The 27,764-nt window shown below is 43.3% G+C and overlaps 1 protein-coding gene across 2 annotated transcripts in view; it reads right to left on the bottom strand.

The window, feature by feature from the left end:
• Positions 1 to 27,764, bottom strand: part of LOC129812742 (TOG array regulator of axonemal microtubules protein 1-like) — a 43,045-nt gene that overhangs the window by 10,625 nt on the left and 4,656 nt on the right. For both annotated transcript variants that reach the window (XM_055864573.1, XM_055864574.1), the window contains exons 2-8: positions 16,553 to 16,619; positions 2,904 to 3,032; positions 2,573 to 2,815; positions 2,180 to 2,475; positions 671 to 900; positions 394 to 494; positions 133 to 303 (exon numbers count right to left, since the gene is read on the bottom strand). In XM_055864573.1, coding sequence (XP_055720548.1) covers positions 133 to 303; positions 394 to 494; positions 671 to 900; positions 2,180 to 2,475; positions 2,573 to 2,815; positions 2,904 to 3,032; positions 16,553 to 16,619 — 1,237 coding nt within the window. The remainder of the gene's footprint in view (positions 1 to 132; positions 304 to 393; positions 495 to 670; positions 901 to 2,179; positions 2,476 to 2,572; positions 2,816 to 2,903; positions 3,033 to 16,552; positions 16,620 to 27,764) is intronic.

Genomic DNA, 27,764 nt, shown 5'->3' with positions numbered 1-27,764 from the left:
CTGAGGAACAGAGAAGCATATCATCTTTATTTTTAAACAAGTCACTGAAACATGAAAAACATATAGAAAAATACCCAGCATTTAAAGAGAGTAATATGCCTCAATGGAGCAGACCTCCTTGCAGTGACTGACCTTTGGCAGACCTCAAGGCTTCGACTGGCTCCCGGAGGGCTGGTCTAGTTGGGGGTGGAGTGTATTCTCTAGTCCGGTCCTCTTCCTCAGGTTCCATAGGTCCGTTCGAGTATGGGACTCTTTGACCAATCACACTTACTTCAGGTATGATTTTATCTCGGAGTGGAAAGCCTAGTGAAGAAAACACACAAACACACTATTACAGCAACAGAAACAACACTAATCAGAGAGATCCTTTAATACGTCAAATCCTCACTGTACCTTGAAGGGCACTGACGTCCATGGAGACAGAAGACCTCAGCTTAGCAGAAGGCAGTCTAGCAATGTGAGGCTTTGCTGAAGAGGATGCAGAATTCCCAGGGCTGCTGACAGAGGTCAGAGGTGATTCACCAGAAGGGACATCATATCTATCAGACCTTGGTGTGTGTCTACTTGAAGGCGTGAATATAATAGCCTGACCCCTTTGCCCCCCATTATTCTTGAAATTGGATCGCATTTGGTTCAACTTAGAGTCTGCTTAGAATCTAGTGGAATGTACCTGATTTTGGCGCTGTTGAGGGTAGAGATTGGGGGTGAGTAGATGCTGGAGAGGCCACTCTTGCTAGCTGGGCTGGTGACAGTGGGGGAGGTTTGAGAGGGGGGGTCCAGAGCCAGCTCCAGTTTCATGGCTGAGTCAGGGCTATCTGGGTCAGGGTCTGAGCCACTCAGACTCACCTTGGCCTTCTTCTTAGCTGCACTGCAGCGCAGGGAGCGCAGAGAGTTCAGCATCTGTAAACAACAACACATTAGCTCATCAGTAACCTGAGAGCAAGGTGAGAGTGTGCTGTGAATACAGATACTATTTTATGCATGGGTGTATATCCATGACAACTTACATTTACATTTAAGTCATTTAGCAGACGCTCTTATCCAGAGCGACTTACAAATTGGTGCATTCACCTTATAATATCCAGTGGAACAACCACTTTACAATAGTGCATCTAACTCTTTTAAGGGGGGGGGGGGTTAGAAGGATTACTTTATCCTATCCTAGGTATTCCTTAAAGAGGTGGGGTTTCAGGTGTCTCCGGAAGGTGGTGATTGACTCCGCTGACCTGGCGTCGTGAGGGAGTTTGTTCCACCATTGGGGTGCCAGAGCAGCGAACAGTTTTGACTGGGCTGAGCGGGAACTGTACTTCCTCAGAGGTAGGGAGGCGAGCAGGCCAGAGGTGGATGAACGCAGTGCCCTTGTTTGGGTGTAGGGCCTGATCAGAGCCTGATGGTACGGAGGTGCCGTTCCCCTCACAGCTCCGTAGGCAAGCACCATGGTCTTGTAGCGGATGCGAGCTTCAACTGGAAGCCAGTGGAGAGAGCGGAGGAGCGGGGTGACGTGAGAGAACTTGGGAAAGTTGAACACCAGACGGGCTGCGGCGTTCTGAATGAGTTGTAGGGGTTCAATGGCACAGGCAGGGAGCCCAGCCAACAGCGAGTTGCAGTAATCCAGACGGGAGATGACAAGTGCCTGGATTAGGACCTGCGCCGCTTCCTGCGTGAGGCAGGGTCGTACTCTGCGAATGTTGTAGAGCATGAACCTACAGGAACGGGTCACCAACTTAGATAACTTAGACAACTTAGTCTTTTTACCCAGCACTAACATTACCACACAGATACTTAGTCCCAAATATGACCCATTTCACCACCGCTACACTAATAAAGGGAAAACATGATCCACATTCCATCTTCCAGCACTGAGGTATCCAGAGTTATGGGTACAGCTATGAATAAATCTCTGATGGCAAGATGGCAGTTTTCAGACAGTGTCCTAGCTACATTCAGCTGGAGACTTCACTAAGTGGTTAGAGCATTGGACTACTAACCGAAAGGTTGCAAGATCGAATCCCCGAGCCGACAAGGTAAAAATCTGTCATTCTGCCCCTGAACAAGGCAGTTAGCCCACTGTTCCTAGGCCATCATTGAAAATAAGAATTTGTTCTTAACTGATTTGCCTAGTTAAATAAAGGTAAAATAAAATAAAAAGCAGAGCCGTGTGTAAAACAGTGATCCTAACCTCCTGCCGGTCCAGGTTGTCCTCTTCCTGCTCCTGGTCTTGGTCCTGCAGGCTGAGGTGATCCAGATCCAGGTTCCTCTCAGACAGGTGGTCCTGCAGGCTGGATGGAGCTGGAGGATTGAACCGCTGGCCATTCTGAGACTGGCCCCGCTCTGGCAGGGGAAGGCCTGGAGACCGGGAAACAGGCAACACGGTCCGCGTCCCACTCAGAGCCTGCCGGAAAGACGAGGCAGACGAGGAGCTCACCAGAGAGGCACGAAGAGGCCGTGGAGAACACCTGCTGGATGAGAAGTCACCTGTGGGGACAAAGAGAGCACTCAACAACATGCCTCAACTAAATAACATGATGACCAGGATCTACCCAATAATATGCAGTAGATACCAGACCCATACTTGATATGTCTTTCCAGGAGCTGGGGTCTAGTCTGTGGGGGCTGCTCTCTCTCTTGTTGGGCCAGGTGTTGGACATAGACAGCGAGGAGTCAGCGTGGCGGCGGGACAGTGTTGGGGTCAGTTTGCTCCCGGGGAGTGTAGCCAGAGGGTAGGAGGGCAGTAGAAAGGTGCCCTGGGCCGAGGGGAGGGAGAACGTGCGCTCAACGCCGGGGGTCCCGGGGAGGAGACGGGCCTTGTGTACCACTGCAACACAAAGATCCTTCAGTTACCTTTCAATGAAACTGGGTTCTGTAGAAGGCACTTAGGCTGAGCAGAGTAAAGACTTCCTCACCTCCCTCTGTGTCAGAGAAGTTGGTCGATTTGAAGATGTCAGGGTCCAAGTCAAGGCTCCCACTCCTTCTCAATCGTCCCGGGGATTCCCTCCTTCTAGAGGACAGGGGCTTATTGGGCTCTGCAGAACCTGGAGGACAACGAATCAGCTATTACTGTACCTCATATCCATGATCTATTCTCTATCAATACAGTATGATGACTTATTGTTGGTGGCTTCAGCAACTCATGTTAAGCTTCAAAGTGATATGGTCAATTGAGTCCTCTTCATTGAGGGTAAGCTAAAGCTGAGGTCAGGCTAACCTGTGAGCCCAGTGACTGGCAGGGGAATGTAAACTGATCCAAGTTTGTTTCATTTGATAAATGATTCAGTCTAGGTTTAATACCTTTGGCTAAGTCAGAGCTTAGTTAAATCATGTATTGACAAACCAATTCTTTCAGTAACGATGGAAAACAGCTTTCATGAGAGAGCAACAGAAGGACGGGGGAGATTTTTTAGAGACTATTTGTTCATACTGGGTGGTAAAAGTTTCTGGCGTGTTCTGCAGCCTCCAGAAAAAAAAGAGTCAAGTCCAGTCTTGCCTGTGAGCACAGACTGCTCTTTTAAATATTGGCTACATAGCGGTTCGCACACACTCCCACCACAAAACACTCCCACCACAAAACACTCCCACCACAAAACACTCCCACCACAAAACACTCCCACCACAAAACACTCCCACCACAATTCAGCATAGAATCTAGCAGTTTTTGTATTCCACTGCATGCTGTAAAAGCAAAAAACAGAGGAAAAATAAATACAAATCATAATTATTTAACATTTTTGTAGGCTACTTTAGCAAAGTCTTGTACAATATTTTGGTACATGGACTCAATTCAAATTCCCAATGCACCTGATACAATTGTAGTCTTCACTTAGAGGATTACATTCTGCATTGTGTCAAGATTACGTATGTGTACCGGTAGTCAAGGCAGTGGAGGTGGGGATAAGCTATATCAGAGCAGTACTTATTATGTCCAAATCAACCAATCATGCATTCCATACCCCAAAAGTGGCTTGTATCACAGGTTCCCTCACTGTAAGGTATCTTGATAAAAGTTGCACACCAAGATACTAACAATTTAATACCTAATATCGCTAGCATCCCCGCTTGTTCATGACACAGTATCTGCTGTATTATCTCAGTTGGCTTCCCCACCTAGTCTGGTCCTTTCCTTCCTTTGAGAGCTTTTCTCCTGACCACTCTTCCAGAGTGGGCCAAGTCAACAGTGGGCTAGTTGACTGCAATGGGAAGGAAGCCTCTGACAGGTTGGTGGACGTGACCACAAACCAACTGTGACTGCAAAGTGGAGGAACTTCAATAAATCATTGTAGCCAACTCTATTGCTTTTATCCACTTTACTGGCCTTCCTCCCTCACAATTAATACCTCATATATTCTCCTTTGTCTACAGAGAACAGAAAATGTATGTATTTGATCGCATTGGGTCCATACTCGCGAGCATTAGAAAATGTTTAATTTTAACCAGGACCTCGGTCTGAAAATGCGCGTCAGCCTGTTACAACAGTCGACATAGTTGCATGTGATTGAACTCTACATTGTAGCTGATCCCATCATATAGCATAGGGCTAACGTGTGCCAGGTTAACCTCACCAGCTGACAGTGATTATTCCCTGTAATAAATTCTGCACCAGCCCATCAAAGATTTTAGACATTATATCCACCAACCAATTGCATTTCTTAAAGGTCCAATGCAGCTGTTTGTATCTCAATAATACACTGAACAAAAATGAAATGCAATATGCAACAATTTCAAAGATTTTACTGAGTTACAGTTCATATAAGAAATTCAGTCCATTGAAATAAATTCATTAGGCCTTAATCTATGGATTTCACATGACTGGGAATACAGATATGCATCTGTTGGTCACAGATACCTTAAAAAAACTTTAAAATGTAGGATCAGTCAGTATCTGGTGTGACCACCATTTACCTCATGCAGCGTGACACATCTCCTTCGCGTAGAGTTGATCAGGATGTTGATTGTGGCCTGAGGAATGTTGTCCCACTCCTCTTCAATGGCTGTGCAAAGTTGCTGGATATTGGTGGAAACTGGAACACTGTCGTACACATTGATCCAGAGCATCCCAAACATGCTCAATGGGTGACATGTCTGGTTGGTATGCAGGCAATGGAATTGTGTGCAACATGAGGCTGTGCATTATCATGCTGAAACATGAGGTGATGGCGGCGGATGAATTGCAAGACAATGGGCCTCAGGATCTCATCACGGTATCTCTGTGCATTCAAACTGGCATCGATAAAATGCAATTGTGTTCATTGTCCATAGCTTATTCCTGCCCATACCATAACCCCACCGCCACCATGATTTGATTTGATGGGGCACTCTGTTCACAACATTGACATCAGCAAACAACTCGCCCACATCTGCCAGTACAGTTGAAACTGGGATTCATTCAACAGCACACTTCTCCAGCGTGCCAGTGGCCATTGAAGGAGAGCATTTCCCCACTGAAGTCGGTTACGATGCCTAACTGCAGTCAGGTCAAGACCCTGGTGAGGACAAAGAGCACGCAAATGAGCTTACGTGAGACGTGGTCTGACAGTTTGTGCATAAATTCTTCGGTTGTACGGCTGCCTGGCCTCAGACGATCCCGCAGGTGGAGTAGCCGGATGTGGAGGTCCTGGGCTGGCGTGGATACACCAGGTCTGCGGTTGTGGGGCCGGTTGGAATCTAAAACGACGTTGCAGGCGGCTTATGGTTGAGAAATTCACATTTCATTCTCTGGCAATAGCTCTGGTGGACGTTCCTGTAGTCAGCAAGCATGCCAATTGCATGCTCTCTCAAAACTTGAGCCATCTAGGCCTCCAGAGTGGCGCAGTGGTCTAAGGCACTGTATTGCCACTAGAGATCCTGGTTCGAGTCCAGGCTCTGTCGCAGCCGGCCGCGACCGGAAGACCCATGGGGCGGTGCACAATTGGCCCAGCATCGTTAAGGGAGGGTTTGGCCGGCAGGGAAGTTCTTGTCCCAATGAGGACTAGACTTCTGTGGCGGGCCGGGTGCAATGCATGCTAACACGGTCGCCAGGTGTATGGTGTTTCCTCCGACACATTGGTGTGGCTGGCTTCCGGGTAAAGCGGTTGTTGTGTCAAGAAGCAGAGCGGCTTGGCTGGGCTGTGTTTCAGAGGACGCACTGTTCGCCTCTCCGAGTCTGTACGGGAGTTGCAGCAATGGGACAAGACCAACTACCAATTGGATACAACGAAATTGGGGAGAAAAAGGGGTAAAAAAAAGTATTACAAAAAAAACTTGACACATCTGTGGCATCGTGCTGTGTGACAAAACTGCACATTTTAGAGTGGCCTTTTATTGTCCCCAGCACAAGGTGCACCTGTGTAATGATCATGCCGTTTAATCAGCTTCTTCATATGCCACACCTGTCAGGTGGATGGATTATCTTGGCAAAGGAGAAATGCTCACTAACAGGGATGTAAACAAATTTGTGCACAAAATTTGGGAGAAATACGCTTTTTGTGAGTATGGAACATTTCGGGGATCTTTTATTTTAGCTCATGAAACATGAGACCAACACTTTACATGTTGCATTTATATTTTTGTTCAGTGTAAATCATTTCTGGGTAACAATTTAGTACGTACCTTACTCTGTTTTCCATCAAAATTGTAAAAAATAAACAAAAATAGGTTCCTAGCAAAGAGCAAATTCTCAGGAAATCATTTTCTACGACTGGCAGTGGTCTGAGTGGGGAGGGGAAAACTGAAAACGAGCTGTTATTGGCAGAGAAGTTTGGAACTCTTATTGGTCTATTAACTAATTTACCACATGGTATGTCACCAGGCAGGCCAAAACTCCACCCCACCAACTCTAACTGTTATTTCCCAGTTCATGATTCCAAGATGGGAGTAACATTGCATGTCCTGTCTACGTCCGTGTTTGGTGTTTTCCCTGTGCGGTTTTGCTTTGTTGATCTAGTCTATATCTGTGTCTTATTTACAACTGTTGTTTTGAGCCTACCCTTTGAAGCCCAGCTTTACATCTAGGCTATATCAATATGCAAATGTTTTATCCAGGCCCTGGAGATGGGGGTGTGTGCTAGTGGGTCTGGGCAGGTGTCATGTAGTTGATGTTTGCATGGTGTTGTCATTTGTATGTTCTGAATTGTTTATAAAAGATCAAATTAAATAAATAAAAATAATAACATGCAAAGATTTACAAACAATCTAGCTCTCCGCCCGTCTTCCCTACCTTGGCTCACTTGCCGGCCTGCAGTAGATCTGCTCCTATGGGTCCGAGTTTCCCTGTTTTCTCCTGACTGATCACCGGTGACTCTCGTGGATTCTTTGCTGCTTCTCCGCTGAGCCCTCGCCTATCCAGGCCTTCGGCGTCCTGGTGTCTCCTCCACTCTTCCTTTGCCAATGACAAACTCTGTTGAGTTGCTGAATCTCCTCCTTCCAGCTCACCTGGGCGTCGGTGCGTCTACACTGATTCTACGCCGACAAGTGCCACAGATCCCCGGTGTCTCCCAGAGCTTTCCCCGCTGACTCGCCGCGGCCCAGCTGTACTGTTCTTCTATGTTTCTCAGATTGTCTCCTCGTTGATACACCGGGGGGCTATGAGCCTTTCTCAACCCTGAGCCCCAGGCTTGGATCCCTTCGCAGCGGGGCTACATCTCATACCCACCATCTACAGCTGATCACTAGGAGTGCTCGCAATGCGCATCGGTGCCCGTATTTTGAGCGGTGGCATTTTACTCTCTCTGCAATGAGGTGTCATTTATGGCTTTTCCTCTTGTTTTAATGTAACGTCTGTTAATGCCACATTGCATCCCGTCCCGCTCCTCGGGCCAGTCCCTCTCACTCCCCCGGGCGAAACATCGATGCGTCTCCCCTCCTCATCTAGGGATGTTATTTCATTCATGGTTACTCATGGTCTGTTTGGGATATTCTCTATGTTACCCCGATGTCTGTTTGTCTGCTAATGAAACAGTTTGGCCAAACGCTTTCCATTAGGCCTATCATGAATTTCTTCTCATGCGCACGGCAGCCTGAGAGCGCCGATAACAGTCATGGCCTTACCATATTACTGTTGATGGTTTCTGGTAATGTACGACTTCTGTAACCACAAAAGCCTCGGATTTATGCATATGAACTAGAGGTCGACCGATTAATCGGAATGGGCCGATTTCAAGTTTTCATAACAATAGGAAATCGGTATTTTTGGGCGCCGATTTGCCGTTTTTTTTGTGTTTTGTGTTTTTGTTACACCTTTAGACACACAACATAGAATGCCCACCCAGCTCACGTCCTGACCAACACTAAAACAAGCAAAACACATAAGAACTATGGTCAGAACGTGACAACATTGAAGGTTGTGCAATGTAACAGGAATATTTAGACTTATGGATGCCACCCGTTAGATAAAATACAGAACGGAATAAACGTTTTGTTTTCGAGGTGATAGTTTCCGGATTGGTCAAAGGTATATGGTTTAGAGAGAAATAGTCGACGCGTTATAATTGTAATAACTTGCGGCTGAATTTGAAAGGGGTTCCTTCGTTATTTTACCGTTCATGTCTTCCATAGAGAATGTCTTGATCTACTTCAAATAAGGTCTGTGTTTCGTGCAGGCTTAAACCTGCCTCGACGTTTTGATACCCGTGTAAATCTCACGGGTAAGGTAAGGTAACGTTTGTCAACATATTTTCATAAATCCACTCTATAAAAAAATGTATCTTCGCTTATATTTAGCCAATATTGATCAGAGTTACCTTGTCCTATGGATATCTACACAGTTATAAAATTGGCACGGTGATGTAAGCCTACACGAAACACAGACCTTATTTTAAGTGAATCTAAAAATATCCTATGGAATAAATGAAGGAACCGCTTTTCAGATTTTGCTAAAAGGTGTCATGGGAATTATGACTCGCACTTTGGTTGTCAATTCTTACCATGCCCATTATTAAAATAGGATTTCCTGCATATAGAAATTAAAGTTTTTGTTTTCAACATTCATCACAGGTAACTTAAACTCTATTTTTATTCAAACAGTTGAGAGTATTTGTCTCATAAGCAGACTCTTCAGTATCATTGTCACTTCAGAGCTGTGTGCGTGTGTGTATTTATGTATTATATTAAGTTAAAATAAAAGTGTTCATTGTTCATTCAGTATTGTTGCAATTGTCATTATTACAAAAATGTGTGTGTGTGTATGATATATATATATATATATTTAAAACACTTAAAAAAATATTTAAAAAATCGGCCAGATTAATCGGTATCGGCTTTTTTTGCCCCCCAATAATCGGTATCGGTATCGGCATTGAAATATCATAATCGGTCGACCTCTAATATGAACATCCGGAGTCTCCTCCCCAAACCTGATGAGCTGAAAACATTAGTGCACACGACCACCCCTAACGTTCTGGCCATCTCCAAATCACAGCTCAGGAAATCTGTTACAATCCAGGCTATAATATCTTCTGCCAGGACAGATCCTCCAAGGGAGGAGGGGTTGCCATCTATTGTAAGGAGAGTCTGCAGGGCTCTGTCATTCTGTATAAGTCTGTGCCCAAACAGTTTGAGCTGCTGCTGTTAAACATCAAATCTCAAAGCACATTTCACTCACTGTTGCTGTCTGTTCAAATCAAATTGTATTGGTCGCATATACATATTTAGCAGATGTTATTGCGGGTGTAGCGAAATGCTTGTAAAAAAATCTAAATGGTCATTCTTCCAAATTTCAACGATTTAATAGTACCTGAATGCTCACTCAAACCTTTTGCACAACGTGAAGCCAATAAGACGATTGAGATATTGAGTCTGTTATCTCGAACCATCTCTGTGACAAGGTGCCAGTGCTGGGATCTCTCCCCTACGGATCTTTAAGCACATAGCCTATACTTTTGTTGCGACTTTGTGGCTACAGTTCAGAAGCCCAAGTAGGCTACTCTATTATAGAACAGTTTCAACTGTTCTGCCTGTGGCTATGGAACCCTGACCTGTTCACCGGATGTGCTACCTGTCCCAGACCTGCTGTTTTCAACTCTCTAGAGACAGCAGGAGCGGTAGAGATACTCTGAATGATCGGCTATGAAAAGCCAACTGACATTTACTCCTGAGGTGCTGACTTGTTGCACCCTTGACAACCACTGTGATTATTTATATTTGACCATGCTGGTCATTTATGAACATTTGAACATCTTGGCCATGTTCTGTTATAATCTCCACCGGGCACAGCCAGAAGAGGACTGGCCACCCCTCATAGCCTGGTTCCTCTCTAGGTTTCTTCCTAGGTTCCTGCATTTGAGGGAGTTTTTCCTAGCCCCCGTGCTTCTACACCTGCATTGCTTGCTGTTTGGGGTTTTAGGCTGGGTTTCTGTACAGCACTTTGAGATATCAGCTGATGTACGAAGGGCTTTATAAATACATTTGATTAAATTTGATTTGATATACCAAAAAAAGGGATATGGCCGGTGTTTCCCCACTATAAACAAACGTCTGCCACTGTCTGACACTGACAGCTGGGTGTTTCAGTATCTGAGAGAATGAAAACGAGGAGATTAGTAGATTGACTTCCCTGATGAGGCAATCTGGGAGTAAACCCATTGTAGAGAGCAACATAGAACGAGAAAATGCTTTGGATTATCACTGTCATCAAGGAGCAGGATCCCTGTAATATGAGATGATTGTCTTCTCCAACCACTCACATCTGTTATCTAGACTACATGGTCTCATAGCAACCGAGGTGGATAAACTCACCTTTTCTGTCTAATGTGGATCATGCAAAAGATGTTCATCAAACCTTCTATCGCCATACAGTAGGCCGACATTTTCCAAAACTGACCTCAACTTGAAATTCATGAGAATACAGCTCTGAGATGACAAACTCACATATTGCAATGCCACAGTAGTGACGGGGGGGAGAAATAAGTTACATATCGCAATACTATATCGACATTTGACTCCAAGTATCAAGCATCCAAGATTTGTAGAATAATAATAATAAATAAATAAAAATCATCTGTACCTGCGCCAAAACGGCTGTATGTTTCATTCTATAGCTTGTTCTCTTTTCAAATAGTGAAGCAAAATGTTTTTAGCATTTATTTTTTTATGTAGTTGAAAGAACAAAACAGTACAGATTTTTTTTAAATGTAAAAACTGAGCAGGTGAGGTTGGAAACCCAAAAGGGCTACAAATATAAGTGCAAAAAAAGGTTACACCAGTTAAACAGAGCATACTAATTATAAATGTACATGTTATACTCAGTACGCAAGAAACAACATGTTTGATTATGTGTATGTGTGAGTAAGAGAGTTAAGCTACATGATAGAGAATTGACTATGTGAGGTGCAGCAGTGGGGAGGGTGAAGTTTATCGCTGTGTGTTGTATGCATGGATTTGGGAATTAACCTGGAAGAATCTATTGAAGGGATTAGGTAGGCTGTCTGGGAGGTATGTGTATTTGTAGATGAAGGTGCATTGTTTCTTGTATATTAATGTTGTAGATAGACAATATAGTGAGTTCCTTAAACAGATTCTTGCGTGATAAAATCAGCAAAAATAACAGGAAGTATGGTAGCAGACACAGCAGCAAGGACATGGATATAGATTAGGAATAACAAAGGTCCAAGGATCGAACCCAGTGCTTGTGTTCCTAGCTCCAACAGTGCAGTAGTATCTAACAATTCACAACAATACACACAAATCTAAAAAATAAAATAATGGAATTAAGGAATATATAAATTAGGACGAACAATGTCGGAGTGGCATTGAGTAGAATACAGTATATACACATCAAATGAGTAAAACAGAATGTAAACATTATTAAAGTGACCAGTGTTCCATTATTAAAGTTACCAGTGATTCCATGTCTATGTACATAGGGTAGCAGTCTCTAAGGTGCAGGGTTGAGTAACCGTGTGGTAGCCGGTTAGTGACAGTGACTAAGTTCAGGGCAGGGTACTGGGTGGAGGCCGGCTAGTGACAGTGACTAAGTTCAGGGCAGGGTATTGGGTGGAGGCCGGCTAGTGACAGTGACTAAGTTCAGGGCAGGGTATTGGGTGGAGGCCGGCTAGTGACAGTGACTAAGTTCAGGGCAGGGTACTGGGTGGAGGCCGGCTAGTGACAGTGACTAAGTTCAGGGCAGGGTACTGGGTGGAGGCCGGCTAGTGACAGTGACTAAGTTCAGGGCAGGGTATTGGGTGGAGGCCGGCTAGTGACAGTGACTAAGTTCAGGGCAGGGTACTAAGTGGAGGCCGGCTAGTGACAGTGACTAAGTTCAGGGCAGGGTACTGGGTGGAGGCCGGCTAGTGACAGTGACTAAGTTTAGGGCAGGGTACTGGGTGGAGGCCGGCTAGTGACAGCAATTTAGAAGTCTGTTCCCGCCCGTGCTCGGACTGCTCTAAGTGAACTGATTGCCCGTTATACCTCCTCAGAGTTTGTGTTATTAGGTGACCTCCCAACTCTGTACAACTCCAGCTGTATGCTTTAAACCTCCTCCAGATTGTACAGGCTACCACCAGATACAAGCCCAAGTCTACGGATAATGGCACACTCATAGATGTTATTCTCACTGATATGGCTGCTAAGTACACCTCTGCAGTTTTCTGCCAAGGCCATAGTGACTACTGTTGTATTGTCCACAACGGTACCAATGTTAAACGCCCCCTCTCTGATTATTGTCAAACATCTGTTAAAGCACTTTAATGGGCAGGCCTTGATACATGACCTGGCATCTGTACACAGGCCCAGAACTGACCTTATCCCTTGTGTTGAGGACACTTGGTGCCATTTTAAAACCTCTTTCCTCACAGTCCTTAATAAATATGCTCCTCTTAAGAAGTTTTGAACCAAAAATTGCTACAGCTTCTGGTTTAGCGCTGAACTGTCTGAGCTGATCCAGTGAAAACACCTGCTCTGGCATAAAGCAAAGACCTCCACGGACCCTTCTGACTCACAACTCTTTAGGGAAGCAAGGAACAAGAGCACTCAATCAATCAGATATGCAAAAGCAGGATATTACAAAAAAAATTGTTGCCTGTGGTTCTGACCCTAAGAAGTTCTAGAACACTGAAAACCATGGAAAATGAAAAATTTTACCTCTCAGCTGCCTCCTGCACTCAATTTTGAGAACAATATCACCTCTGATAAAGTCAGAAGGGTTGAGAGTTTCAACAAGCACTTTGGCAGGGTTGGTCACACATTTTAACCATGCCTGCTGCGAGCCATGCTTCCCCCAGTAGAGTTCTCCCTCAGAGCACCCCCCGTTTCTCCTTCCAGCCAGTACAGAAGAACGAGGTCCTAAAGGCGTTGAGTAATCTGGACCCTAATAAAATTAGCTGGGCTCAATGATCTGGACCCCTTCTTTCTGAAGCATCATCTGAGCCCCCATCCCTTGCCTCTTCAACCTCACCTTGCAAACATCTGAAGTCCCACAGAATTGGAAAGCTGCTACCGTCATACCACTCTTCAAAGGGGGCAACAAGCTAGACCCCAACTGTTACAGACCAATCTCCATCTTGCATTGCCTTTCTAGAGTTTTTGAAAGTCTGGTCAACAAACAGTTAACCCGCCACCTTGAGTCCCACTGTGTTCTTTCTTCAATGCAGTCTGTCTTCAGAACTGTCCGTGGGTGTACCTCTGCAACACTGAACGTTCTAAACAACATATCTGCTTTTGACAACAAGCAGTATTGTGCGTCTGCTTTTATTGATCTGGCTAAAGCCTTTGATTTTGTTAACCACTGTATCCTGCTCAATAGACTCATCGACCTAGGGTTCTCAGAGAACCGTCTAGCCTCGTTTGAAAATGATTTTTCTGTCCGTGTACAATGTGTGAATTCTAAAGGCCTACAGTCCAAACCACTGGTTGTATCTATGGGAGCTCAACAATGATCGAATCTTGGGCCGACCTTATCCCTGAGTAGATTAACAATGTTGCGCATGCTGCTGGTGACTCCCCCATCCACCTTTATGCCGATGACACTATCTTGTACACAACTGGCCCCTCCTTGAACACCGTGCTGACCACCCTACAACATAGCTTTAACAACATCCAGCATGCCTTCTCTGACCTTTACCTACTCCTCAATACCAAAAAAAACTAAATGTATGCTCTTCAACCGGAACCTACCTTAACGTGCCTGTCCTCCTAACAATTTCACCCTGAATGGGTCAGAGCTAGAGTATGTTGACACCTATAAATATCTTGGTATATGGTTGGACTGCTCACTCTCATTCCATACCCACATCCCCCACCTGCAGCCTAAAGTTACATCCAGAATTGGTTTCCTGTACCCCAACAAAACATCCTTCACCCACTCTGCCAAGCACACCCTTGTAAAAATGACCATAATGTCAATCCCGGACTATCGAGACGCAGTTTTACAGGCTTGCCTCCAAAACCTCCTTCAATAAACTAGACGTAATTTACCAAACTGACATCTGCTTTGATACCAGTGCCCCTTTCAATACTCATTACTGTGACCTTTACACCATGGTCAACTGGCCCTCGTTACATACACAACGGCAGACCCACTGGTACCACCCCTTTAGCTCACTCCTCAACATCTCCACTACAAATAGCAACTTTCGCTCTGGTAGATACACTATATATTCAAAAGTATGTGGACGCCCCTTCAAATTAGTGGATTCGGCAATTTCAGCCATACCCATTGCTGACAGGTGTATAAAATCGAGCACACAGCTATGCAATCTCTATAGACAAACATTGGAAGTAGAATGGCCTTAATAAAGAGCTCAGTGACTTTCAACATGGCACCTTCATAGGATGCCACCTTTTCCAACAAGTCAGTTCGTCAAATTTCTGCCCTGCTAGAGCGCCCCGGTCAACTGTAAGTGCTGTTATTGTGAAGTGGAAATATATAGGAACAATAACGGCTCAGTCACGAAGTGGTAGGCCACACAAGCTCACAGAACGGGACCGCCAAGTGCTGAAGAGCGTAAAAATTGTCTGTCCTCAGTTGCAAAACTCACTACCGGGTTCCAAACTGCGTCTGGAAGCAACGTCAGCACAATAACTGTTCGTATGGACCTTCATGAAATGGGTTTCCATGGCCGAGACATCACACAAGTCTAAGATCACCATGCACAATGCCAAGCGTCGGCTGGAGTGGTGTAAAGCTTGCTGCTATTGGTGAATCACTCTTCAGCATCTGGCAGTCCAACGGACACATCTGGGTTTGGCGGATGCCATGAGAATGCTACCTGCCCCAATGCATAGTGCCAAAAGTAAAGTTTGGTGGAGGAGAAATAATGGTCTGGGGCTGTTTTTCATAGTTCGGGCTAAGCCCCTTAGTTCCAGTGAAGGAAATCTTAACGCTACAGCATACAATGACATTCTCTATGATTCTGTGCTTCCAACTTTGTGGTAATAGTTTGGGGAAGGCCCTTTCCTGTTTCAGCATGGCAATGTCCCCATGCACAAAGCGAAGTCCATACGGAAATGGTTTGTTAAAATGCGCTGAATTAATTGAGGAACATGACAACTCTGAATTTCTGAACAATTCACAATAATGTCACTGGCGATCAAAGATATTTACTCTATCATTACTAAATATCAGTGTCATTTGCACATGCAGCCAAGCCGACAAGGTGGCGCAGCGACCCTCTTATTTGAGGAGAACACTGGCAATGACCATATCTTGGTTTTAAATACTTTGAATGGGTACTTCCGGTTTTTCAAGCATTTCCCGAGACCCTGGGATAAATACGAATTATTCCCGCTATTGAAACTTGAAAGATTTTGGGGGAAATATTCATCCCTAGCCTGCACGTATATGAAAGAGAAGGGTTAGCACAGGGCTAAATCTGACAGATTATCTGATGGGAACACACATTTTGAGGTCCAGGTTAAAGAAACATTTTCTAATGTTTGCAAGTTCGGCCCCATTGCTTTCCTAATGAAAACCAGATCAAGGTTTAGTAATAACCAAATGCATTCTCAACAGCTCCTTCTCAAAGCCAGCCTCCATGGCTCATATTAAGTGTCTACTTATTGAACGCCTACAAATGGCATTGACACTAAACAGCAGGAACATGAAGAGGAGTGACTGACTCCTACATCAACCATGTTGAGAGAATTCACCACCCCCTCACATCAAGGACACCTCCATACATTATCACCATACATTACATAACTCTCTACCTATGCATTCTTGGAGAGAAATCCCTTTTCACACCGGTTTGAGATAGAGAGGACAGTCGTTAGGATTTGAAGGGTCAATTATATTCAAGCATGCTAATGTCCATATTAGGCTTTCTTGGTGCTTGTCTTGCATACACACTCTCTTTTCAACAATAACAGCAAAATATAGGAAATGAATCCATGGTATTCTTCAATCATGAATGATTCTTGTTGTGTGTATGGCACTCTTCTGCCAGGGGGCCTAGCAAATCCATCATGTCAGTGCTCTGAGGGACGTGAAATAGCGTGGCACCGTGACTCGGCGTGATAATCCAATTCAAAGCTGGTTTAATCTAGAGCCAGGCTAACTTCGGCACTGACAGCAACTCAACTCAACTGCACCTCGTCAGCTTGTGTGGTAGCTCATGATGCATGCAAGAGACAGAAAATGGGCACTTACCAAAACTGGGGACATATGTCTCCGGGCTCAGCTTCCGGGAGAGGGACAAGCAGTCTTCACTGATGACCTGAGGAGATGGAATCAGGGGATAACTATGGTGACAATTATGTCACTGAACCACAAAACTGGGTAAAGTTCACATGTCAAACATAAACGACTATTTGAAAACAGAGAGCCTACCATGGATCAACTGTAATTTCATCCATTGGTATCAACAAAGGGATGTTGCAGCGATTAGGTCAGTTTGTATAAACCCAAACTTCAATGGCGTCTGTCCTACTTCAATGATGTGTACTACTCTCATTAAACTTTTACTATAAAAGGTGTAGCCGGGCCTCCCGAGTGGCACAGCAGTCTAAGGCACTGCATTGCAGTACTTGAGGTGTCACTAAAGCCCTGGGTTCGATCCCAGACTACGTCACAGCCGGCCGTAACCAGGAGATCCATGAAGTGGCGCACAACTGGCCCAGACTCGTCCAAGTTAGGGGTGGGTTTGACCGGCTGGGATTTCCTTGTTCCATCGCGCTCTAGTGACTCCTTGTGGCGGGCCGGGAGCCTGCAAGCAGATCTCGGTCGCCAGTTGTACAGTGTTTCCTCCAACACATTGGTGCGGCTGGCTTCCGGGTTAGGCGAGCAGTGTGTCAAGAAGCAGTGCGGCTTGGCAGGGTCATGTTTCGCCTCTCCTGAGTCTGTAGGGGAGTTGCAGCGATGGGACAAGGCTGTAACTTCCATTTGGATATCACGAAATTGGAGAGAAAAGGGTGTAAAAAATGTAATAAAAAGTGTAGCCATGGGACATTTTCAAGCCTCACAGTAAAATTGATCTCTGAGGTTAAGTTAAGTTTTCCATCTCACATTAAAGGCAACTCACATTGTCGTTAGATTTAACCACTGGGATCTTAATCAACACTAGGGCAGTAAGGCTGCGTTTAGACAGGCCTTACTCTAATTCTGATCTTCTTTTCACTAATTGGTCTTTTGATCAATCCAAAAAATCTGATGTGAAAAGATCAGGACCCAGAGTCCCAAAAGCATCTTAAGGCTAAGTTCATCATTAGAACCTTCGTAGGAGCATTGTTAAATCTCTGAGTTGCTTCCCAAAACCATCGTTACTAAAGTTGCACTTTTAGACAATTGTTATTGACCAACTGCCTCAGAACAGCTAAGTGGGTCAATAGATGCTTTTTTGCCTACTTTATACACAGAAGATCTCCACCTAATATAGAATCAAGGTGGTAATTTGTCTGTCTGTGACTGCAGATCACTTCAGAACAAAGTTGCCAATGTCTTTGCAATTGTTACAAACAGCAGATCCACAGATGATGCAATCTCTATCGCACTCCACACTGCTCTCTGCCACCTGGACAGGAGGAATACCTATGTGAGAATGTTGTTCATCGACTACAGCTCAGCGTTTTAACACCATTGTGCCCTCCAAGCTCATCACCAAGCTAGGGACCCTAGGACTGAACACCTCCCTCTGCAACTGGATCCTGAAAAGATTTGGCATGGGCCCTCGGATCCTCAAAAAGTGATACAACTGCACCATTGAGAGCATCTTGACTGGCTGCATCACCGCTTGGTATAGCAACTGCTTGGCATCCGACCGCAAGTTACTAGAGGGTAGTGTATACGTCCCAGGAGACAGACCAAGCTCTATGCCATCCAGGACCTTTATACCAGGCGGTGTGAGAGGAAGACCCTAAAAATGGTCAAATACTCCAGCCACCCAAGTCATACACTGTTCTCTCTGCTACCACACGATAAGTACCGATGCACCACGTCAGGAACCAACAGGACCCTGAACAGCTTTTACCCACAAGCCATAAGACTGTTAATAGTTAGTTAAATGGTTAACCAACAGCTACCCGGACTAACTCTTTTGACTCATTACATACGCTGCTGTTACTGTTTATCTATCTTGCTTCCTAGTCACTTTATCCCTACCTATATGTACATATCTACCTCAATTACCTCGTACCCCTGCACATCGACTCTGTATTGGTACTCAGTGTATATAGCCATGTGATCGTTACTCATTCTGTATTTATTCCCTGTGTTAATATTTTTATTTTATTTATCTTTTTTATTCTCTGCATTGTTGCGAAGAGCCCATAAGTAAGCATTTCACTGTTAGTCAACACCTGTTGTTTACGAAGCATGTGACAAATAACATTTTATTTTTATTTGATGATGTACCAAATGTGTCATTTTGTGCAGTATTATTGGGTAAGAATAGACTAAGCCTCCTCAATATTTGCAGCCACAGGTTATAATACAGCTCGAGGGGCTGATCCGTCGTCAGTATTGTAAAATAATTCTGATATTAAGGTAATATTTGACTGGATGAAACTGATCCGAGAGCAGCGCTGCCTTTCTTTCGGTATTGACACACCCTACAAATGACGCGAACGTTCTCTCTACGTGGTGCTTTGGGAAACGCATGTGACACTGTCGGCTGTTATAGGAACGATGTATCGTCAAAACACTGTAAAGCTTAAGTTCCATCGCTATCGGAAAACCGGGCCCTGATGTGATTGAGCAGAAGACCAATTGGTGGGGAAAAGATCAGAATTGGGCTGCATGTGTGAACGCAGCCGAAGTGGTTGATATTCCAGTCGCATCGGGTCCTACGATATCTTCACATGCATCGCAAATTAAGTGTCAAGCCCCCTCTGAATACATGTGTGTTGTGTCGCAAAGATGTTGCTGGGAGACGGGGACTACTATAAACATAAGGTTTCACTGGAAGGCTCTGAAATGAATATGGTGCACAGAGCAAACTTCAAAAAGCCTCTTTGAACAAGTAGTTTTCAACTATTGTGATCAACTCATCAAATGTTATTGGTCGCATACACATATTTAGCAGATGTTATTACGGGTGTAGCGAAATGCTTGCAAAAAAATCTAAATGGTCATTCTTCCAAATTTCAACGATTTAATAGTACCTGAATGCTCACTCAAAAGTCTGTGTTTCTCGAACCGTCGCTGTGACAAGGTGCCACTGCTGGGATCTCTCCCCTACGGATCTTTATCTAAGCGCATAGCCTATACTTTTGTTGCGACTTTGTGGCTACAGTACAGAAGCACAAGCAGGCTAATCTATTACACCAAAAAAAGGGATATGGCCGGTGTTTCCCCACTATAAACAAACGTCTGCCACTGTCTGACACTGACAGCTGGGTGTTTCAGTATTTGAGAGAATGAAAACGAGGAGATTAGTAGATTGACTTCCCTGATGAGGCAATCTGGGAGTAAACCTATTGTAGAGAGGGGTTCTCCCAAGCAACACAGAATGAGAAAATGCTTTGGATTATCACTGTCATCAAGGAGCAGGATCCCTGTAATATGAGATGATTGTCTTCTCCAACCACTCACATCTGTTATCTAGCCTACATGGTCTCATAGCAACCAAGGTGGATAAACTCACCTTTTCTGTCTAATGTGGATCATGCAAAAGATGTTCATCAAACCTTCTATCGCCATACAGTAGGCCGACATTTTCCAAAACTGACCTCAACTTGAAATTCATGAGAATACAGCTCTGAGATGACAAACTCACATATTGCAATGCCACATTAGTGATGGGGGGGGGGGGGAGAAATAAGTTACATATCGCAATATTCTTTTTGGATGATATTATATCGATATTTGACTATTTGACTAAATATATAAAAAAATCATCTGTACCTGCACCAAAACGGCTGTATTTTTCATTCTATAGCTTGTTCTCTTTTCAAATAGTGAAGCAAAATGTTTTCAGCATTTATTTAAAAAAAAATTTTTTTAATGTAGATGAAAGACAAAACAGTACAAATAAAAAAAAAATGTAAAAACTGAGCAGGTGAGGTTGGAAACCCAAAAGGGCTACAAATAAGTACAAAAAAAAGTTTGAATCAGTTAAATAGAGCATACTAATTATAAATGTACATGATATACTCAGTATACAGTTGAAGTCGGAAGTTTACATACACCTTAGCCAAATACATTTAAACTCAGTTTCACAACTCCTGACATTTAATCCTGGTAAACATTCCCTGTCTTAGGTCAGTTAGGATCACCACTTTGTTTTAAGAATGTGAAATGTCAGAATAATAGTAGAGAGGATGATTTATTTCAGCCTTTATTTCTTTCATCAGATTCCCAGTGGGTCAGAAGTTTACATACACTCAATTGGTATTTGGTAGCATTGCATTTATATTGTTTAACTTGGGTCAAACGTTTCGGGTAGCCTTCCACAAGCTTCCCACAATAAGTTGGGTGAATTTTGGCCCATTCCTCCTGACAGAGCTGGTATAACTGAGTCAGGTTTGTAGGCCTCCTTGCTCGCACACGCTTTTTCAGTTCTGCACACAAATTTTCTATGGGATTGAGGTCAGGGCTTTGTGATGGCCACTCCAATACCTTGACTTTGTTGTCCTTAAGCCATAATGCCACAACTTCCGAAGTATGCTTGGGGTCATTGTCCATTTGGAAGACCCATTTGTGACCAAGCTTTAACTTCCTGACTGATGTCTTGAGATGTCGCTTCAAAATAGGCGCATCATTTCCCTTCATCATGATGCCATCTTTTGTAGAGTGCACCAGTCCCTCATGCAGCAAAGCACCCCCACAACATGATGCTGCCACCCCCGTGCTTCACGGTTGGGATGGTGTTCTTCAGCTTGCAAGCCTCCCCCTTTTTCCTCCAAACATAACGATGGTCATTGTGGCCAAACAGTTCTATTTTTGTTTCATCAGACCAGAGGACATTTCTTAAAAAAGTACAATCTTTGTCCCCATGTGCAGTTGCAAACCGTAGTCTGGCTTTTTTATGGTGGTTTTGGAGCAGTGGCTTCTTCCTTGCTGAGTGGCCTTTCAAGTTATGTCGATATAGGACTCGTTTTACTGTGGATATAGATACTTTTGTACCCGTTTCCTCCAGCATCTTCACAAGGTCCTTTGCTGTTGTTCTGGGATTGATTTGCACTTTTCGCACCAAAGTACGTTCAGCTCTAGGAGACAGAAGGCCTAACCTTCCTGAGCGGTATGACGGCTGCGTGGTCCCATGCTGTTTATACATGTGTACTATTGTTTGTACAGATGAGCGTGGTACCTTCAGATGTTTGGAAATTGCTTCCAAGGATGAACCAGACTTGTGGAGGTCTACCATTTTTTTCTGAGGTCTTGGCTGATTTCTTTTGATTTTCCCATGATGTCAAGCAAAGAGGCACTGAGCCCTTGAAATTAGAGGTTGACCGATTATGATTTTTCAACGCCGATACCGATACCGATTATTGGAGGGACAAAAAAAGTAATAAATGACAATGACAATTACAACAATACTGAATGAACACTTATTTTAACTTAATATAGTACATCAATAAAATCAATTTAGCCTCAAATAAATAATGAAACATGTTCAATTTGGTTTAAATAATGCAAAAACAAAGTGTTGGAGAAGAAAGTAAAAGTGCAGTATGTGCCATGTAAGAAAGCTAACGTTTAAGTTCCTTACTCAGAACATGAAAACATATGAAAGGTGGTGGTTCCTTTTAACACGAGTCTTCAATATTCCCAGGTAAGAAGTTTTAGGTTGTAGTTATTATAGGAATTATAGGACTATTTCTCTCTATACGATTTGTATTTCATATACCTTTGACTATTGGATGTTCTTATAGGCACTTTAGTATTGCTAGTGTAACAGTATAGCTTCCGTCCCTCTCCTCGCTCCTACCTGGGCTCAAACCAGGAACACATCGACAACAGCCACCCTCGAAGCAGCGTTACCCATGCAGAGCTAGGGGAACAACTACTCCAAGTCTCAGAGCGAGTGACGTTTGAAACGCTATTAGCGCGCACCCCGCTAACTAGCTAGCCATTTCACATCGGTTACACCAGCCTAATCTCGGGAGTTGATAGGCTTGAAGTCATAAACAGCGCAATGCTTGAAGCATTGTGAAGAGCTGCTGGCAAACGCACGAAAGTGCTGTTTGAATGAATGCTTACGAGCATGCTGGTGCCTACCATCGCTCAGTCAGACTGCTCTATCAAATCATAGACTTAATTATAACATAATAACACACAGAAATACGAGCCTTTGGTCATTAAAATGGTCGAATCCGGAAACTATCATTTCGAAAACAAAACGTTTATTCTTTCAGTGAAATACAGAACCGCTCCGTATTTTATCTAACGGATGGCATCCCTAAGTCTAAATGTTGCTGTTACATAACCTTCAATGTTATGTCACAATTATGTACAATTCTGGCAAATTAATTACGGCCTTTGTTAGGAATAAATGGACTTCACACAGTTCGCAATGAGCCAGGCGGCCCAAACTGCTGCATACACCCCGACTCTGCTTGCACGGAACGCAAGAGAAGTGACAATTTCCCTAGTTATAAGAAATTCATGTTAGCAGGCAATATTAACTAAATATGCAGGTTTAAAAATATATACTTGTGTATTGATTTTAAAGAAAGGCATTGATGTTTATGGTTAGGTACATTGGTGCAACGACAGTGCTTTTTTCGCAAATGCGCTTGTTAAATCATTACCCGTTTGTCAAAATAGGCTGTGATTCAATGAGAAATGAACAGGCACTGCACCGCACCGCATGTTCCTAATTCTCCGGTTGGAACATTATTGAACTTTTATCATAAAAAAATCCTAAAGATTGACTCTATACTTAGTTTGACAAGTTTCTTCGACCTGTAATATAACTTTTTGAACGTTTTGTCCGAATGGACCAGATCGCGCTTTTGGATTTGTTTACCAAACTCCCTAACAAAAGAAGCTACTGGACATAAATGATGGACATTATCAAACAAAACAAGCATTTATTGTGGAACTGCGATTCCTGGGAGTGCATTCTGATGAAGATCATCAAAGGTAAGTGAATATTTATATATGAATAATGTTGACTCCCCAACATGGCGGATATTTCTCTGGCTGGTTTGGGCTCTGAGTGCCATTCTCAGATTATGCTTTTTCCGTAAAGTTTTTTTGAAATCTGACACAGCGGTTGCATTAAGGAGAAGTGTTTCTAAAGTTCCATGCATAACACTTGAATTTTCATCAACATTTATAATGAGTATTTCTGTGAATTCCTGTGGCTCTCTGCAAAATCATAGCATGTTTTTGAACTACTCAGCATAACACACAAATGTAAAATGAGATTTTTGGATATAAATATGCACTTTATCGAACAAAACATACATGTATTGTGTAACATGAAGTATTATGAGTGTCATCTGATGAAGATCATCAAAGGTTAGTGATTAATTGTATCTATTTGTACTTTTTGTGACTCCTCTCTTTGGCGGGAAAAATGGCTGGGTTTTTCTGTGACTTGGTGGTGACCTAACATAATCGTTTTTGGAGCTTTCGCTGTAAAGTATTTTTGAAATCAGACACTGTGGCTGGATTAACGAGAAGTGTATCTTTAAAATGGTGCCTCATACTTGTATGTTTGAGAAATTTGACTTATGAGATTTCTGTTGATTTGTATTTGGCGCCCTGCTATTTCCTTGGCTGTTGGCGAAAGGCACAGTCAACTTGGTGTATGTAAACTTCTGACCCACTGGAATTGTGATACAGTGAATTATAAATGAAATAATCTGTCTGTAAACAATTGTTGGAAAAATTACTTGTGTCATGCACAAAGTAGATGTCCTAACCGACTTGCCAAAACTATAGTTTGTTCACAAGAAATTTGTGGAGTGGTTGAAAATGGAGTTAATGACTCCAACCTAAGTGTATGTGAACTTCCGACTTCAACTGTACAAGAAAACACCTGTTTGTGTGTGTGTGTGTGTGTGTGTGTGTGTGTGTGTGTGTGTGTGTGTGTGTGTGTGTGTGTGTGTGTGTGTGTGTGTGTAAAAGAGTTAAGCTACATGAAGGAGATTTAGTTTGATTTATCAGTCTGACCCCTTGTCTACGCTTTAAGTTATTGATGGATAATGATGTTTTGGCAATGTGAATATAAGAATTCCAGAGTATGGAACCTTTGTATCTGATAGAGAATTGACTATGTGAGGTGCAGCAGTGGGGAGGGTGAAGTTTATCGCTGTGTGTTGTATGCATGGATTTGGGAATTAACCTGGAAGAATCTATTGAAGGGATTAGGTAGGCTGTCTGGGAGGTATGTGTATTTGTAGATGAAGGTGCATTGTTTCTTGTATATTAATGTTGTAGATAGACAATATAGTGAGTTTCTTAAAACAGATGGGCAGATGGAGCCAAGCCGTTAGAGGCGGCTAGTCTAGCCAATTTCTTCTGTGTGATGAGTCATTTGTGTAGGTAGAAAGCATATGTACTGGCCCAGACAATATTGCAGTAAATGAGATATGGGTAAATTAAGCTATAGTATAGTGTTAGGAAGCAAGCCTGAACCAAACCACTCATTTTTCTGATGATACCAACGGACTTCACGACTTTGCTGCAGACAAAGTGAATATGATCTTTACAGGACAACTTTTCATCAACAAGAACACCTAGGAATCTAGAGGATGAAACCTGGTCCATTTCATTCCCACCAATTGAAATTCTGGCTCGTTTTTTAAACAATATTTCATATTCTTACCAGTAAATACAATGAAGTTTGATTTTTTTAAGCATTTAAAGATAGTTTATCTGGAACCATTCATAAAATGTGCCATGCTGGATAAGATAAGTGAATTGAAATTCTTGCGTGATAAAATGAAGTTGGTATCATCAGTAACAATAACGGGAAGTACGGTAGCAGACACAGCAGCAAGGACACGGATATAGATTAGGAATAACAAAGGTCCAAGGATCGAACCCTGTGGAACACCACATGATATCTTGGCCCTGGTAGATGCACAAGCAATTGCATATACAAATTGTTCTCTATCATAAACATAATTATATATCCATTTATATGTATAATCGTGAAAACTGTAATAATGCAATTTAGCGAGTCATATTTCATAATCAACTGTGTTGAACGCTTTGGATAAATCTAGAAAGATACCAAGAGCGTATTAATTGTTGTTCAGGGCTATAAAGATTGAGCACAAGTTGTAAAAGAGCCATATCTGTGGAGTAGTTTTTACAAAAACTCAAGCTGAAGCAGAGAAGGGAAATGTCCCTTAACCCAATGAGTCCCACCGTAACGCTGGCATGTTTTGGACTTCTAATCGGATTTGTCTATTTCTTCTGCATTCGTAGATACCAACTATTAGTATGTGTGATTAATGGGGGCTGCGCTAGAGTGGTGTTTGTGAGACAAGGGCAGATCTGGAAGGGGCCCGGGATCGGGTCATTTTACAAAAACTTATGTAGAGTCCAAATGGTTTGAGCTACAAACTTTTCAAGTTATCTATAAAAATCTGACACTCGTGAACATGCACATGTAAGATGTTTTGCTATATGATGCTGACAAGCTACACTAGAAATCCCAGAACAAAATGTCCAAAAAACGGTAATAAGCTCACAGTTGCTGTCACAAACTCCAAACAGTTATCCTGGGTTATTTACAAATACCATCAGTATGATTTTCCAATACCGTCTTTTAATTTTTATACATTTGAATATTAGTACTTTTTAAATAAATACCTGCTGTCAACTTGTGCACTAGGTAATAGATAAAGCAGATCGCGTTCCTAATTTTGCCTGTTAGATCATTTTTTCATTATGAAGCTACCGGTACTAGTTTCCCGAAAAGCTGTTTGAGCCAGTCACGTGTGTTTGTTTACAAAAAAGAACAACGTGGAAAATGGGAGCTTCTTGAGATGAGTCACTCCTGTAGTGCAAATTAAGTGAGGTGATCAAGTTACACTTGTATGGAATGCACTACTGTTTGCCAGCTATATATCTTATAACTATTAAGTTAACTATCTAAGATGTGCCAATTAAATTCTCTCTAGCTGGGTTTTGGTTGCTAATGTTAGCTAAGTGGCTAACGTTAGCTTGCAGGATCAAGCTTCTTGGTAACAGCAGCAGAGATAATCCCCTCCTGGATTAAGATCCCTGCTGTCTAATGTTTGTTTTGTGCGTGTTGCAAACTGCGTTTTGAGATGCTTGCATAACTTTATGAGCTGGATTGTCTGTCTTAGTAGTAAATGTTTGCATGCGCTCGTTAGCATTTACCAAGCATGCACTATGAGGATTCCTTAGTACTTCTTATTATTCTTGTAAGTGGCATTTTTTGGGGCATTTTTTTCTCGTTTGAAAAATAAATTGTGCCCCTTGTGTGCACTACCGGTAATAACGTATATATCCCGAGAGGGCACGGTATGAAGGTATGGAAATCTAGATACCGGCCAACCCTACACTGTACAGTACAGCACTAGAGTAGAATATTATGTACTGTATTATACACTGCTCAAAAAAATTAAGGGAACACTTAAACAACACAATGTAACTCCAAGTCAATCACACTTCTGTGAAATCAAACTGTCCACTTAGGAAGCAACACTGATTGACAATAAATTGCACATGCTGTTGTGCAAATGGAATAGACAAAAGGTGGAAATTATAGGCAATTAGCAAGACACCCCCCAAAACAGGAGTGATTCTGCAGGTGGGGACCACAGACCACTTCTCAGTTCCTATGCTTCCTGGCTGATGTTTTGGTCACTTTTGAATGCTGGCGGTGCTCTCACTCTAGTGGTAGCATGAGACGGAGTCTACAACCCACACAAGTGGCTCAGGTAGTGCAGTTCATCCAGGATGGCACATCAATGCGAACTGTGGCAAAAAGGTTTGCTGTGTCTGTCAGCGTAGTGTCCAGAGCATGCAGGCGCTACCAGGAGACAGGCCAGTACATCAGGAGACGTCGAGGAGGCCGTAGGAGGGCAACAACCCAGCAGCAGGACCGCTACCTCCGCCTTAGTGCAAGGAGGTGCACTGCCAGAGCCCTGCAAAATGACCTCCAGCAGGCCACAAATGTGCATGTGTCAGCATATGGTCTCACAAGGGGTCTGAGGATCTCATCTCGGTACCTAATGGCAGTCAGGCTACCTCTGGCGAGCACATGGAGGGCTGTGCGGCCCCACAAAGAAATGCCACCCCACACCATGACTGACCCATCGCCAAACCGGTCATGCTGGAGGATGTTGCAGGCAGCAGAACGTTCTCCACGGCGTCTCCAGACTCTGTCACGTCTGTCACATGTGCTCAGTGTGAACCTGCTTTCATCTGTGAAGAGCACAGGGCGCCAGTGGCGAATTTGCCAATCTTGGTGTTCTCTGGCAAATGCCAAACG

The sequence above is a fragment of the Salvelinus fontinalis genome, chromosome 16 (assembly GCF_029448725.1).
Source record: "Salvelinus fontinalis isolate EN_2023a chromosome 16, ASM2944872v1, whole genome shotgun sequence".
In the NCBI taxonomy this organism is placed as follows: Eukaryota; Metazoa; Chordata; class Actinopteri; order Salmoniformes; family Salmonidae; genus Salvelinus; species Salvelinus fontinalis.
This window is presented reverse-complemented; position numbering and strand designations above follow the sequence as displayed.